This window comes from Pseudorca crassidens, chromosome 5 (genome assembly GCF_039906515.1).
Source record: "Pseudorca crassidens isolate mPseCra1 chromosome 5, mPseCra1.hap1, whole genome shotgun sequence".
In the NCBI taxonomy this organism is placed as follows: Eukaryota; Metazoa; Chordata; class Mammalia; order Artiodactyla; family Delphinidae; genus Pseudorca; species Pseudorca crassidens.
In genome coordinates, this window is record NC_090300.1 from 135,012,435 (window position 1) to 135,027,945 (window position 15,511).

The 15,511-nt window shown below is 36.8% G+C and overlaps 1 protein-coding gene across 1 annotated transcript; it reads right to left on the bottom strand.

Annotated features, from left to right (window-relative positions):
* Nucleotides 1-14,714: 14,714 nt before the first annotated feature.
* LOC137224328 (keratin-associated protein 13-2-like) lies at nt 14,715-15,209 on the bottom strand. Its single transcript, XM_067737176.1, has one exon. The coding sequence runs from the start codon at nt 15,207-15,209 to the stop codon at nt 14,715-14,717; it is 495 nt and encodes a 164-aa protein (XP_067593277.1).
* Nucleotides 15,210-15,511: the final 302 nt, after the last annotated feature.

The window sequence follows — 15,511 nt, forward strand, 5'->3', positions numbered from 1 at the left end:
GAAATTTTATTCTTCCCTAGGGAGAAAAAAAATATTTTTTTCTCATCTGAGTAAGCAGTATTTTGAAAGACATAGTAGTTTAACTCAGAAACTTTGGAATCCTCTTAATATATGCAATCCACTCTAAATATGACCCATTCTATTTTCTAAACTTATCATAAATCTCCCCAGTCCTCTTACTGCCTTCCTTCCAGTCTAGGGTTTCTCAACTTTGTCATCATTGACATTTTGAACTGGGTATTACTTTGTTGTGGGGAGTATCCTGTTCATTGTAAGATATTTGGCAGTGTCCCTGGCTCTATCCACTAAACACCAGTAGCACATCACACACACACACACACACACACACACACACACACACACACACACACAAACACACACACACACAAATTATGCCAATTAACAATGTCTTCAAAAATTGCTTGAGGGCTAAAGCAGTTCTGGTGAAGAACCACTGTTCTAGTTCAAGGTAGTCTCCTTTCTTGGTGGAACTACTGAAAATGTTCAACATTGCCTATTTCATTTTCAAAAAAATGTCTTCTCCAATCTTTTCTCTCTATCTCTGCCTGATCAATCTTCTTAAAACAAAAATCAGGTCCTGTCACTGTCCTGATTAAAACTTCTCCATTGTTTTCTAATACACGTATGATAAACACAAATACTCTACATGGTTTGTAAGGTTGCATGATCATGCCTCTAACCTCATCTTCACACCATACCCTTTCCCTCTCTCCCAAACACACTGCCTCTGTTCCATAATTAACATAGCTTAAGCTTTTTCCTACCACAAGGACATGCTCTTTCTTGTGCCCTGAATGTTCTTTCTTCATCTGGATAATTAAGATAATTAAGCCTTTCCTTACTTCTTAACCACCATATCCTAGAATAAATTAGGTTCTCCTGTTATGATAGCTATCATCCCTGTAATTAATTTCATTATTTTTATAACATATTTATTTTTTAGACTGTCTTCTAGGCTAGAACAGAGCAACCAAAACAAACCAGTCCATGGGAGTCAGTTACCATCTGCTGTGAGACAAATAATGTATGTCAAGTAAATGAGTGTATTGCTTCCTTCATTAAGAACTCCTGCATGATTAAAAGATGTTAGCTTAACTAAATCATAGGTTTGATAACACCATTGATTCACCTGGTCTATGACCCTTCTTAAGTGGCACATGTCTGACTGTAATCTCTTGGGAGAGACAAAAAATATACTCTTTGTTGTTCAACAGTGAATCCTCAGCTCAAGAATAATCAAAGTTACATAGTTGTTTCTCAACAAATACTTAATGGATAAATTAGGGAATTGATGGGATTATCATCACCTATCTTCTATCTTATCCTGTCTCTCTCCCTCCAAACTTTTGCTTGATCCACATATACCTTTGGATGTTTCACAAAAACATTAAACCCCGCAGAGGCTCAACTGCTCTCCTAAGCCATCTCCTGAATTAGAACAACTTCTAATTATTTTGCACACTATTATAGTTACATTAACCCATCTATGCAGTTCTTGGGATATATCCATGACTTCCCTTTTCCTCACTTCCCATATCTGATCTTGCATAAGCATACCTTGCTATTTTTTTAATCTCCAAAAATGGTAAAATCCTTTGTTTTTCTATCTGGCCATAACTCAACTATTTGTCTGTTATTATAGGTGGTCTCCAGAGCCCCTGGTCTTGCCTATCTCAACTCTATTTCCTATGCATTTTTCACAATGTTGTTTTTTTTTTTCCTAAAGTCTATGTTGGTCTTTTCAAACTCGAATTCAATTTCCTAAGTCTTTAATACAAATCATCTTATGATCTGACCCCCAATTAGTTCATACCTAGTGTCTCTATGCCCTAATTTTATCTTCAAAGGATACTAGATTGCTTCCACTTAGCTTAAGACTGAAGGCAAAGAAGTCAGTCAGGTAAGAGGATCTTTTTTCAAGAAGCTCAGCATCAGTGATGAGTCTTGGAAGAGAGAAGATAACAGGCGGGACCAGAGACAGACAGGAGCCAGATGACAAGGGGCTCTGGACATTCTTCAGAAGTCCAAAACACTTTGAAAATCAAAAACATCCTTTAGAACTAATTTGGTGGTGAAAGAAGGCATTCTCTGTTCTCTGGATAGAATGACATGATCAAACTAATAGAAACTGTGCATATACTTTTTTCTTCCTCTTCTTAGTGTGGATATATTGTGCCTCAGAAATAAACAAATATGTTTGATTATAGGGTTTTTTTCTCCCAGATACTACCTGGGTTATTATATTACATACAGTTTACGCATTCTATTATCATTCTAAAGTCTGAAAAAACTGGATTCCAAAACTCATCTGTCCGCATTGGCTTGGACAAGGGAATGGGGATCTGTAACAATGAGAAGCCACTGATAGGTTATAAATATGGACATAATTAGATCAAATTTGCCTCCTACAGAGATGACTCTGTCTGCAGTGAGAAGAATGGATTGGAGGGTCACATAAGACTACGAGTGGGCCCCGGTTGGGTTCAGACCTGGCAATGTGATTTAATAGCCTATATTCTTAACTACAGTGTTTGACTGCCTCCCATAAAGATGGTTATTAAAGCTCTACAACATGTGTTAAATGAGATGAGAAGGGGGCCTCAGATGGCACCCTGAGAAAACCTTACATTTAAGGAATTGGCAAAGTAAGAGGAGCCTACAAAAGACTGAGAAAGAATATCCAGTAAAATTTAAAGAAAATTGGGAGTGTAACAAAATCAAGGTGAAAATGCGTTATAAATAAACCAAAGAAGTCAAAAGTATTCAATGATGGAGGGAGGTCAAGTTAGATGGTCCTCCTAGATTTTAAGCATGTCACTATCAAATATTATATATCTATATGTGTATCTATATCTATCATTTTGTTTTGCTTTGTTTTGTAATTTAATATGGAAATGACCACAGTTTCAATAGTGCTCAGTACATTGTAGAAGCTAAAAAATAAACCCTTGTTAAACTAAACCATCTTTTCCAACTTTCTCAATATACTAACATGGAATTTGAAAGCTATAGAGAGTCATTTCAAGTGAATTCAGCAAGCACACATTAGAGCACAAAACACTGTTGTGGGTGGTGAGGATGAGCAGGGGACCAAGAAAGGGCCCTATCCAAAAGAGATATGCCTTCATCTGATTCTGGAAAATGAGAAGTATGTTAAGAGAAGATAGGTGACTTTAAAATGTGTTACATGCATGTAAACCTAATCACTTTTGTTCTTCTTAAAGATCCCTCAGCTACTATATAAAGCCAAATAGAATCTTATGCCCTTTGCATTTCACATGTTGTGAATTATTTTGAATCTTATGTTTTACATAGGAAATAATAATTCTCTAATTAGAAGTCATTTTAGACTATAATATTTTCCTACTTATACAAATGGATTGTCTTAGCTCTGGTTTTACAGATTGCTTTTTATAAAATCAATGACCAAAGTTATCCAAGTAGTAATTTTTCCAAGTAGTTAAAAAAATGCAACCCCAGTCAGACAAAAACTCTTTAAAAAATTCAAGGAAAGATGAATGTGTTTGAATTCCATGAAAATTTATTCAATAACAACATTTCTGTCACATTGTAGGAGAACAAGAACATATGAAATAACCTCATGATTTCTTTTATGTGTAACTTCTTTTAATATCTAACATATAAAACTCTAAGGTGGTTTCCCAAGTTTGACTACTCTGATTGTGTAATGATGACAGAAGTAGTAGGTAGTTGGTGGTCAGTCCATCCTGAAGTGGGGATTGTGGTAAATGAATAAAATAGAAAACAGAATTTCATGTAGAAGCGTGAAGAGGCATTAAGCTGCTTTACAGAAGCCAGGCTTCTAGGCTGGTCTGTAGTAAGTTGGCAGGACATCGCTAGTAAGAAAGTAGTTTGCATGGCAGAACCTGGGAAGATAATTCAGGTTTTGGGAATCAGAGGATTGACAATTTAAAGACTGGGAGCCATTGAATTCATAGTGTCTGGAAAAACAGATCATTTATGGCTGCTGATGGGCTTTTAGCAGCTCTCTTGAGAGTCATTAGAGAGAAACTTTTCTTGGAGGAGACTGGGAGAACAGAGGTCAGTGAGTAGACAAAGTGGCTGAGGTAAGACGGGCCACAGGAAACGACTGGCTAGACCAGGAATTCTCTAAGAGAAAAGGAAGAGAAGTTTCCAACCTAGCAGCTGTGACATGTTATCACTACATCTACTTCATTTGTTAACAGTGTCAGAGAAGGTCTGAGTGTTCCCTGCTGGCCTAGAGGGCTTATGTGCTCTCAACCTGTGAGTGAGATGTTTTTGACAGCCAACCTCAGTATCTTTCTATACTACAATTTGCATAAGAACATCTCCTTAGTGTGTTGTCTAATTACAATCAAATAGATTAACACCATGATAAATATGCTTACTTGTATTTTATAGCCAAAAGACAGTTTACAGTATTGCCTTGGACTTGAGATGATTGTTGCATGCTCAGAATAATTGGTCATCATTGCTGGTTTAACTTGTGACTCAAAGGGTCATTTACAGGATGCTGAGTTACAGGTCTTTTCTTTCCTCCCTGCTTTTCAGCATTATATTTTATTGCAATTCTTTGCTCAATCATTCCCAATGTGGTGTCCCATATTATAAAGCATGTACTTATGCTCAGTAACAACTGATACGTGTGATATAAATGGTGCATAAAAGACAATGATATCATTGCCTGATCATGATACTCTGTAAGAATCAAATGTTTTATGGAAAAATAATTCTGCTTAGCTCTCTTTACCAGCTGGATGAATATGGAATGCCTCATATAAGTGGACTTAAATTATATTAGAAAAGAAGATGGAAATTTTAGCCCAAATACTTTTAAAAAGTAATCTACTATCAAATGTATAGCATGTAAATTTTGAATGGCCCCTTAGGGGCTATGTTTATAAGCAGTAAAGCAAATACCAAATTATTTTCTTCAAGCCCATTGACAATTGCTGAAAAAATAAAAAAATTTCAAAGCAATGTTTCAGATAGTTGCATTTCTGTATTATATGAGGGTGGGCATTACACCTAAAGATCCTTGATTAACCTAACTATAGGAATTTGGTGGCTTGAGGGTAGACAGACATTAGTGAAGACCAAGAGTTAAAGGCACAGAGATAAGATTGCCCAGGAAAATCACAGTATAAAAGAAACATTAAATAAATAAATAAATAAATAAATAAAGGATTAAGAAAATGCTAAATTAGTTTACACCCAAGGTAAAAACTTTATATAAAACTTATATAAAGAAAATGGATTAAAACATATTTATTTGCATGTTTATGAGTTTTGGGAGGGAATGGAGTATTCTATTGTATACTTTATTGTGTATTTAAAATGTTTAGGAATTGAGAGCATAAATAGTTGGTTTTGGGCCAAATGAAAGATATGATGTTTATGGCTCATCAGAGAGTTAGGTCAATGGAGCCATACACATTTATTTTTTTGGACATAAGTTACATACATTTATAGTCTAATAATAGGTAACATTTATAGAGTGGTTTCTGTATTCAAGGAACTCTTCTAGTTGCTTCACATATCTTATCATTTGCTCCTCATTGTAATCTTGTGATATAAATACTATCATCATCTCTATTTTACATTTAAGGAAATTGAATATGTACAAGACAAATATCCAATAACTGTTAGAATCAAGGGATTCAAATATACATAGTGTTTCTTCTTAAACCCAGTTTAAATGAGTTCACTCTCAAAGCAGACAAACTGATGTCCAAGTAAAAAAAAAATTATTATCGAAATGCTTACATATTCTAAGGACTCACTCTGAAGCATGAAAACTCGGAAATTTTCTAGGTGGGGAAACCAAAGTGGGGACCCAGACTGAGGCATTCTGAGGATCAAGTGATCTCGTTATCTGGAGGGTGGCAAGGGAGCCCAGGCCCAGGTTGGGATGTCAGTTGGTTAATAGACAGGACAGCACTGATTCCTTTGTCTTATTAATGGGCTTGATCCCTAGCAACTCTGTACCTAATATCAGATGAGCTATCCTAGTTGCAGTTGCATTTTGGGAAGAAGGAGTCACTGCTAATAAACATGTTATGACTTACCAAAGAGACTTGCTATTCAGGAACCGTGTGCATAACAACAGGCAAGAATTCTTTGGACAGTATCAATTCTACATTGTTTCAGCAGGTTGAAGGCAATGGGCCTTTATTCTCTACTCATATTGGAAAGACTTCAAAGTTCAAGAAGCAATGATAATAACTTATGGTATTCATTTGTTTTGAATTTCAAGAGCATTAGTAAGCAATTTTCTGTTTGGCATTCCCAAGAGAATCATGATAGAGACATGACTGGTACTATTACCCCCAAAAATAGAATCTGGTGGGCTAATGTGTGGAACTTTGTTTCCATAGTCATGTTTTTCTGACTTCAGTGTCTCTCATCATATGCTACAGTGATTTATAGAGATTTATCCAAAGTAGTGTCTCAACTGGTAAGGACCCTTTGAAGGAAGGTTTGAATATTTTTTGCCTGTTTTGCTCTCACCCAACATAGCAATCAGTGAAGATTTAGGCAAGAAAATATATTAAACTAGTTACAAGTAAACTTTGGAACACACATTTATTTTTCTCCATGTTTGAAAAAGCAGTAGTTGTTTTGCTCATGCTTGAAATAGAGACGCCCTTTGCATACATTTTGAAATCTCAGTAATGCAGACCAAAGCCTATTGTATGCTCTTCCTGCTTGCTAAAAGGAGATTAATATGTTAACACTAATTGCCAAATATATGATAATCACATCATATATCAAGGGAAATGGGCTCATATGAACAAAGACATCTGAGGCACAATACCTTCCATAAATTCAAAATCTAAACACTCCTACTCTTCATTACATAATTCTCACATATATTCCTCATAACAGCTCTATGAATTAAGTAGTATTATTTTCACTTTTCAGGAAAAAAAGCATATTGATATGTTAAGTAATGTGTAAGAAATTATTTTAGTAAAAACTTTATAGAGCCAGAAAATGAGACCAAATCTCTGTCTTCAGATATTTCATTACCCAAGCCTACCTTCTGTTTGTTAAGCCACAATATAAAGCTAACAAATGCTGAGGACCAAATGCATGACACAGATGAGTCGAAGTTTTATTACTAAGCTCTTGAACACTTAAAAATAGGATTAAAACGGAGAAAAAGAGGATAATACCCTAGGCAAAGTGTTAAACCACATGACAAAAGGTGTTGGGTAGGAAAGTAAAGGCAAGCCATTTTAGAATTCGCACCACATTCTTGTCTAGAATTTGAAAATGAAAAACTTGCTGGGTAGAATTCCATCTTATGACTTCAATAAAGACAGACTTGCTGCACAAAGCATTCCTCCCCACATGTCGACAATCGATTAAGAGAACATTTCCACATCACTATCCCAGAATGAAGTTTGTAGCTCCAGAGGATGTGCTAAATGTGGTTTGACTGTTTGTTTTTCTTGCTTTACCTCGTGCAATAATAGACCGTGAAAAATCACCCTAAAATTGTTGAAGCGAAAGCATTTTTCAAATTTGGTTTATAAGCTGGAGAAGATGAACAATCAATGACACCATTTCACCTTGCAATATCCAATATTCATCCACAGAAAGTGTAGCCCCCTGGAATCAATTTTATGGTCAAGACATTAACCTCTGTGGTCATTTGCCCAGCAGGAAGAGTAGGCTGTTAAAAACACAGAATCAGCCACTATTCACTTCTTTTTATGATTATGAGTGTGATAACAGCTTCCTCTTCAATTACGTGACTGGGATTATTTTTCTGGTAAAGTACCAAAAGGAGTGTGTATTTCAAAAACAAATTTAGTTATTGTCTCTTTTCAGAAATTCCCTGAAATAAGAGAAATAACTCATTACCTGGAGTTTGGATTTTGATTAAAATTAATTTTTACTAAAAATTACAATATTATCTGGACCAAAAAACTTAGGAAAACTCATGCTGTGTCTCTGCCAATTTCACCATGGAGAAGTGAGGGAAGGAAACACTAATTCTCCCTTCTTCATTTGGAAATTCACAATATGCTTAAGCATAATTAAAAACTCTGAAAGGGGAAGAAAGCAAACCTGATTAACTTGGTTAGTCCAATATTCATTGTGTAAATGCAAACACTGTATCTCATCTACTAATATCCCTTAAGAACAGTGTTCCAAGAAATAAACATTGGCAAGTGGGACTTCAGTCATTTGGGATTGATGGGAGTGGAAAGATTTGACTGATTCCATTAGGAAACAAAATAGAGATTCATGGGGAAATCTTACAAATTCTGAAATAGACACGAATGGAACATGGAAGAAAAGAAAAACTCTGGGCAATGTCTAATCCTTTCACTTTATTCCCAAGGCCCACATTCACCCTTAGCAGATTAAGAGCTCTCATACATCAGCGATAACTGCATCCTGTCACTTTAACTGACAGACTTTAGTATGCCTATATGAATCTTCCAGAAACATCCATCATACAACTTATAACACATTTTGCCAATCAATAGCCTACTTATGTTCTCAACATACAGTTAACTTTCATTAAACTTTTTTTAAATAATTAGGTTTTTATTAAAATAAATAGGCTTGCAGAAATTTGCAAAAATAGTTCATAGAATCCCTTTAAACTTCACTCTGCTTCCCCCAAAAGTGACATCTTATCCAACTGTACTACAGTACAAAACCAGGAAATTGACATCACTGAGATACTGTTAGCTAGATTACAGATCTCATTCAGTTTTACCAGTTTAAACACGCACTCATTTGTGTATGTGTATAGTTCTATATAATTATATTTCATGTCTAGATTTCCCGTAACCATGACCACAATCCAGACGAAGAACTGCTTCTTTAATGGTTAACTTTTTAATGTTAGGAAAATTAAAAAGTGTAATGAATCAGAAATATGGACCTCCATTTTGCTCTTCCATATTTAAGTATGTTATTTAAGTTAATTAAATCTGAGGTTTTTAAAGATGAGTAAAGCTGACAGTAGTAGTGTAGGGATTGAGGTGACGTGAGGGATGGAATAGGGCAAGAAGTCAAAATATTGCACCCCTATGTAATCATCTTTTCCTCCAAATTACAAGCAGATGCAGTACCACTAGAAAAGAGTACACTAATAAAATAGACTAGATCCTTCTATGATATCATGTAATTTCTTTTTTCTCCTTAGTTTCTATAATGAAGAAAAAAATGATGTTTACACTGTTGCAATACATCTATTACTATGTTTTACAGTGAGCATTACTGATTTCACATTCTGTTGTCAGACAAAAAAAAAAAAAAAAACTCTGAGACTTTGAAATAAGAGACATTGGAATGAATTACCCTGTGGCCGATCTAGTTCATGTTTTAGGGTATTGCCCCTTTTCATTGTTTTTCATCTCTTGTATAATTCTATACACTGTAGAAAATTGATAATAATGCAAATGATTCTTGTCTGTTAAAATAAAAATGGTTTCTGTCTAGTGGAGTTTTATTGATTTTTTCCTCTGTGTACAGTAACCACTTTGTTTCTGCCTTTGTAAATTTATTTCAGCATCTCTGACAGCCTATATAAGTGTGTTCTGTGAGTTCTCTTTGAACCAGTTGTGGCTTCTTAATGGTGACCCCCTCATTCATTAATGAGTTAAATAAAATATTTAATATGTGTGTTTTTCATTTGCATGAGGATCTTGATTTTACTTTTTTGAAATGTTCTGTCTTAACACTATTATGTTTTACATTGCATCACATTTTAAACATTTTCCTTCTGTTTTTCCCTCCCTGGACGACACAGAAGAATTTAAACTATTACGGGGGACATTAACAGCTCACCTCTCACATGCCACTATTAATCTACTATTATCATATAAAATATGGATATGTCAGTAATGTTGGACTATTAGGAATCACAGATCATCAAGGACCATCTCATTTTACATATAAGGAAGATGATACCCAAAGAAGTTAAGTGATGTGTGTATGATCAAAATCTTTTTTTAAAATATAATGTCTCCATTTCTTTTATTTATTTATTTATTTATGGCTGCACTGGGTCTTCATTGCTGTGTGCAGGCTTTCTCTAGCTGCAGAGATCCGAGGCTACTCTTCAAGTGGGGTCTACTTTTCATTGCGGTGTGCAGGCTTCTCATTGTGGTGGCTTCTCTCATTGCAGAGCACAGGCTCTAGGCACATGTGCTTCAGTAGTTATGACACACAGGCTCAGTAGTTGTGGCTCATGGGCTTAGTTGCTCCACAGCATGTGGGATATTCCCAGACCAGGGCTCGAACCCGTGTACCAGCATTGGCAAGCAGATTCTTAACCACTGGGCCACCAGGGATATCCCTAAGATCAAAATCTTGTTAGCAGAAGAATCAGAAATAGAGCCTAACTCCAAACATATTTTTTACTTTATTTTCCTTTATATGGCATCATAAAAAAGATAGCAAATTAAGAGATTTCAGAACTCTAATCTACCTATAGAAATCCTATATATAACCACATTCTTATAAGTTGAAAATTTAGCATATATTTCACAGGAAAAGAAATATTTATTTAAAACCCAGAGTATTCAAAGAATACACCAGAATACACACACTAATGACAGTTTTGGTGCCAATGAGATAAATCTCCACAATCTCATTTTTCTCTGTCATTTTCTACTTGCTTGTAAGGATCTAATTCATTGCAAAAATAAGCCTTGATATAAAACATTCTAAGATTTAATAATTTTAGTGGATTAATCAAATGGAAGTGTTAAAGGACAAAGGCTACTTTTCTCTAAGTACATGGCTACTTGTCCTATTATAAGGGGGGCTCTTAGAACAAGTACAGTTGATCCAGGAGAAAGACCACAGCCCAGTAAGAGAATGTTCATATTTGACAACAGTTGATTGTGTAGGAAAGGTTTAACATCATTAGAATCTTGTGTAGCCTTTGCATGAAAAATTTGTTGATGGATATATGTATATGTATAACTGATTCACTTTGATGTATAGCAGAAACTAACACAACATTGTAAATCAACTATACTCCAATAAAAATTAATTTTAAAAAATAAATAAATAAAGGGAAAGTAGGTTGGGCAGCAGAAACAGAGTCCACAACCCCCAGTTGGCAACCGTTGTGTCCTTAGACCAAAGACTCCATGTCAGGAGTTTGGTAGGGACTGTAAAATGCAGCAGTTCTCAAGTGGCATGCATGTGACAGCCAACACAGGGCATGATGAGAGAGCAGAGGTATATGCAGACAAGGACCAGGGCTAGGGTGAGGACAGTGGAGAGACTGAGGTGCAACACTGAAGGATGCCATCACTTGCACAACCCTGAAGTGAGTGTCCCCGTAAGAATGAGATGCTCCTGGAAACCAAATTGATAGGATGAGAACAAACATAGCAGGACACTAAGATATCAGAAGATCTCTAAGGGCACAGTTAGGGGAATTCCCAGAGCAGCACTATGTAAGACATCGTGAGAGGTATAATTTCCTGTTGAGTAGCTGGGTAAAGTATTTTAAACTTGAACTGTAACTCACATTCTCTTGGAGTGCACTGTCTCTCAAGTTATAGACTGCATCCCTAAACTCTGCCCTGTGTGTGTTAGCATTTTATTAGACTGCTATTTGCAACTGAATAAGTCCCCACTCACATAAATAATCACATTGATTTTGCAACCTGAGAAAAACATGAGCCCCCAAATCACTCCTTCATATTAAATCTGAAGGTTGATCATCGACTACTTGTCACCCCAGACACAAAGCTCAGGTTTTTTCAGTCATAAGTGTTGCTTCTGTCTCTTTTCCTGGACATGTAGGGTTAGGCAATCGCACTTTTAATGATTATGTAATTTCTTACCTCTCATTGTCCACATCTCACAGTTTAATGAGAAAAAGATCTTGCAGTTTTCCTCCCTAAACCCCACATCATATTCTTTCAAGCAACTGTGCCATAGCTTATGTAGTTGGCTCTTCTTAAAGGTCTCTTCACACTCACCCTTCACACACACCCTTCCCACCAAGATAATGGGAGTAAATTTGTCTCTCTCACTAGATGTGAACTAACTCTTGGAAGACAAAGGTCTTGGTTTTTTCTAAGTTCCCTTGTGCATTTTTCAGAGAAGAACTCTAGGTAAGGTTAAAGTTCAAAACATATCTAGTGAGCTGAGTTCAGAACAAAGAGCTGATGTTAAAGGGCATTAGACTTGGGGTAGTTGTGAACGACCAGAGTGAGCTGGAGAGTCAAGTGCCCTATGTCACTCTGAGCATTTTTGTAACGTCTGATAGATCCCAGTCTTCCCTTACACTCTCTGTCACCATCATCCAAGTCAGTCACCCACCTAATGTTAGCTGGTACCTAGAGGGGGAATGTGGAGAAAAACAGAGTATACATAGGTGATGGAAAATCACTGGGAGAGAGAGAGAGAGATGGGAATGGGGAGGGTGGGAGGGATAGATAAGACAAGAAAAATGGGAAATATAGAGAGATATTAGCAGTGATGTGATACTAAGAAGATATTGCAATGCAGAAAATGAAGGATGCAAAGAGTATTCATCTTGTCTGATCCCTGCAATCTTCACACTATACTTTGAAAAGTTTAAATATTGAGACATTCTAATGTATGTATTTCCTCTCCTAAGCTTTGGCTCCTTGTTTCTATTTTTGACCTCTCACCTCAAAGATTCCTTTAGAATGGGAAATTCTCCAAGTCATTCCAGAACTAGATCCTCTATGTCACTGGGTATCCCTTCCTTCCATCTTGGGTTGTTCTCAGTTTTAAACTTTCCTCTCTACTCATCACTCCTTGGTGGGCCTGGGGCCTTACTTTACTTGAAGTTAGAAGCTTCTAGTTCCATTAGGTTTGCTGAATGTGTTCCCAGGACTTTCTCATGGGCCATGCTAGTATGACCCCTTTGAATTCATTTTCCCAGTGGTTTCTTTAGTCCACATGTTACTCATTCCACATTACTTCGAGAAGAATTCTTGCTCAATGCTAATGGCAATAATGCAGACACACAGGATCTTTTCATCTTACTAATAAAAAATTTAACTGCTTATTTATACAAAAGTCAATGAGTAACTCTGCACCTAGATGACACGTTACTATTAATTATAATAATAATTATGTAATTATAATTATTACATTAAATGTATGTAACAGAAATCTTATTTTATTTTAATTAGTTTAAACCAAAAGAAGACTTTATTGGTCCATATAATCAAAGTGCATGAAGGACTAGTAAAACTGGCTTAAAGGATGCTGGGAACCAGAGACTCCTGGATCAGCAGGAACCTTTGTGTCCCTCTTCTCTATTTCTTTATTTTCTGTCTCTTGAGCAGATTTCTGTACACAGGGGACCTGGTTCCCACACCCCTATGCTGAGCCATGATTGTCTTTGAGTATAAGTGAAAAGAGGCCCTCTTTTCTCAAATTCACTTAGAAAAAGCTTGAGGACGAAGGAAGGCAAATTAATAAACATTCATAGCACATGATTGGAGCAAATGGTAATCTTTTTTGTTTGTGTGTTTTTGTTTTTGTTTTGCAGTACACGGGCCTCTCACTGTTGTGGTCTCTCCCATTGTGGAGCACAGGCTCCGGACGCGCAGGCTCAGTGGCCATGGCTTACGGGCCCAGCCGCCCACCCGCGGCATGTGGGATCCTCCTGGACCGGGGCACGAACCTGTGTCCTCTGCATCGGCAGGCGGACTCTCAACCACTGCGCCACCAGGGAAGCCCGCAAATGGTAATCTTTGATATTTATTTTCCCACTCATGAAGAGTTATTACTAAGTATGCTATGAAAAAGTTTTAATTGAATTCTGGCCACACATTTAGCTGCTGAGACAAATAACTTGTTCAAATGAAAAAAAACCCAAAGTGTATCCTGTCTCAGATCTGAATAGATCTCCCTCTCTCTCACACGCACACACACACACTTAATAATCCATTTCCTGTATATTTAAAGACAACCATAATGCCCTTCAACCCATGGTACTTCATATTTTGTCTTTTTCATACCAATATATACAATTTATACAAATATTTGTTATACTATAACTATTTCATCACCAGAAGTGACATCTTCTGCACAAACTCTAACTCAATACTGTTTTGAAAATGTAAAATCAAAATAATATATGGTTGTCGGCACAAGGTGTCCTTCTTGAAAACATAATGAGAATATTGACTTAATTATGGGCATACTCAATAATAAAAATCCTACCAGTTTTGTTGGTGGAAGACACACACACTTGTTAGCCCTTAGGCAATGGAGTGCCCAGAAAATTTCCCATACACCAGACTTGACACCATTTCCTGAAGAAATCCAAACTCATTCCTAGAAAGAAGTACTCTGAAGGCCTGTAGACTCAGAGATAGATTATAAATCAAACTTAAAACCAATAAAGAACAATGAGAACATATCAGTTGCAAGAGTGAATGAGTTTATTAGGTCAAACAAAACTGAATTTCCATGTATCTTGTAAGAAAATATTTATGTAATTCTGAACCAATTGTTTCAATAAAATTACAGACATGGACTCAATATTTTGGTCATTCATTAATCTCACTGAAAGAACTAGTCTGTCAGCCAGTGCTTGATGCTAGAGAAGGGATGAAGGCCTGATGGAGAGAGGAGTTAGCTAACATTTCTGAAAAAGGCTACGATAACAGTTTTAAATAGAGACAAACATTTTGCTCACAGGGTCTGGAAACTCAGAAAGTTGACCTACAGAAGGCTGATCTATAGGTTGCCCTATAACCAGAAGATTGAAAGCTCCTAGAAGCCAAGTATGTTGGGTAGTAAAATCTGGATCCATAGATCAGGGAAGGGAAACCATGAACTCCATAACACAGGGGTCTGAATACACTGGATCCACAGCCCAGTGAGGAGGAACTTCTGGATCCATAATCCAGGGAGTAGGAGCTTCTAGATCCATAACCCAGGGAACAGCCTCTGATGGACCCACAGTCCAGAGACCCATAATAAGTTATCTGGAAGTGTCTGCAGAGCATGGAGGTCCTCAGGCTGTAGCAGGACATCAGGCGGGGACTGAACACCACACAGGAGGGCTGGCAGGTGCTGGGGGAGCAGCAGTCAGTGCTGTACACAAGGTTGCTGGGGTAGGAAGAGCCACAGGAGGAGCCTGGGTAGCTCAGGTGGTCCCCAAGGGAGTGGGAGAAGTTTCCAGAGCAGCAGTTGTAGGACATGGTGACAAGAAATTTGAGTTCAGCTGAGTTACTCTGAGGAGACTCTCTGAGTTTTAACGTCATGATCTGGACTTCAAGTATATATTACTCTTAGACCTGGATGCATCACTGTCCAGACAGATGTTCCCTCCTCCTTGCTCACCGTTTTAGACGAGCATACCTCTCTAGGTTATTGCTTCAATTTAATTTATCACATCATCACATACTTAATTATGCTTTAAGCACTCAGATAAACTAAGAAAGAAACTACTCAGTTTCTTTTCCTTGGAATTTGCTGTGATTTGATCTTCAGAGTTATAGGT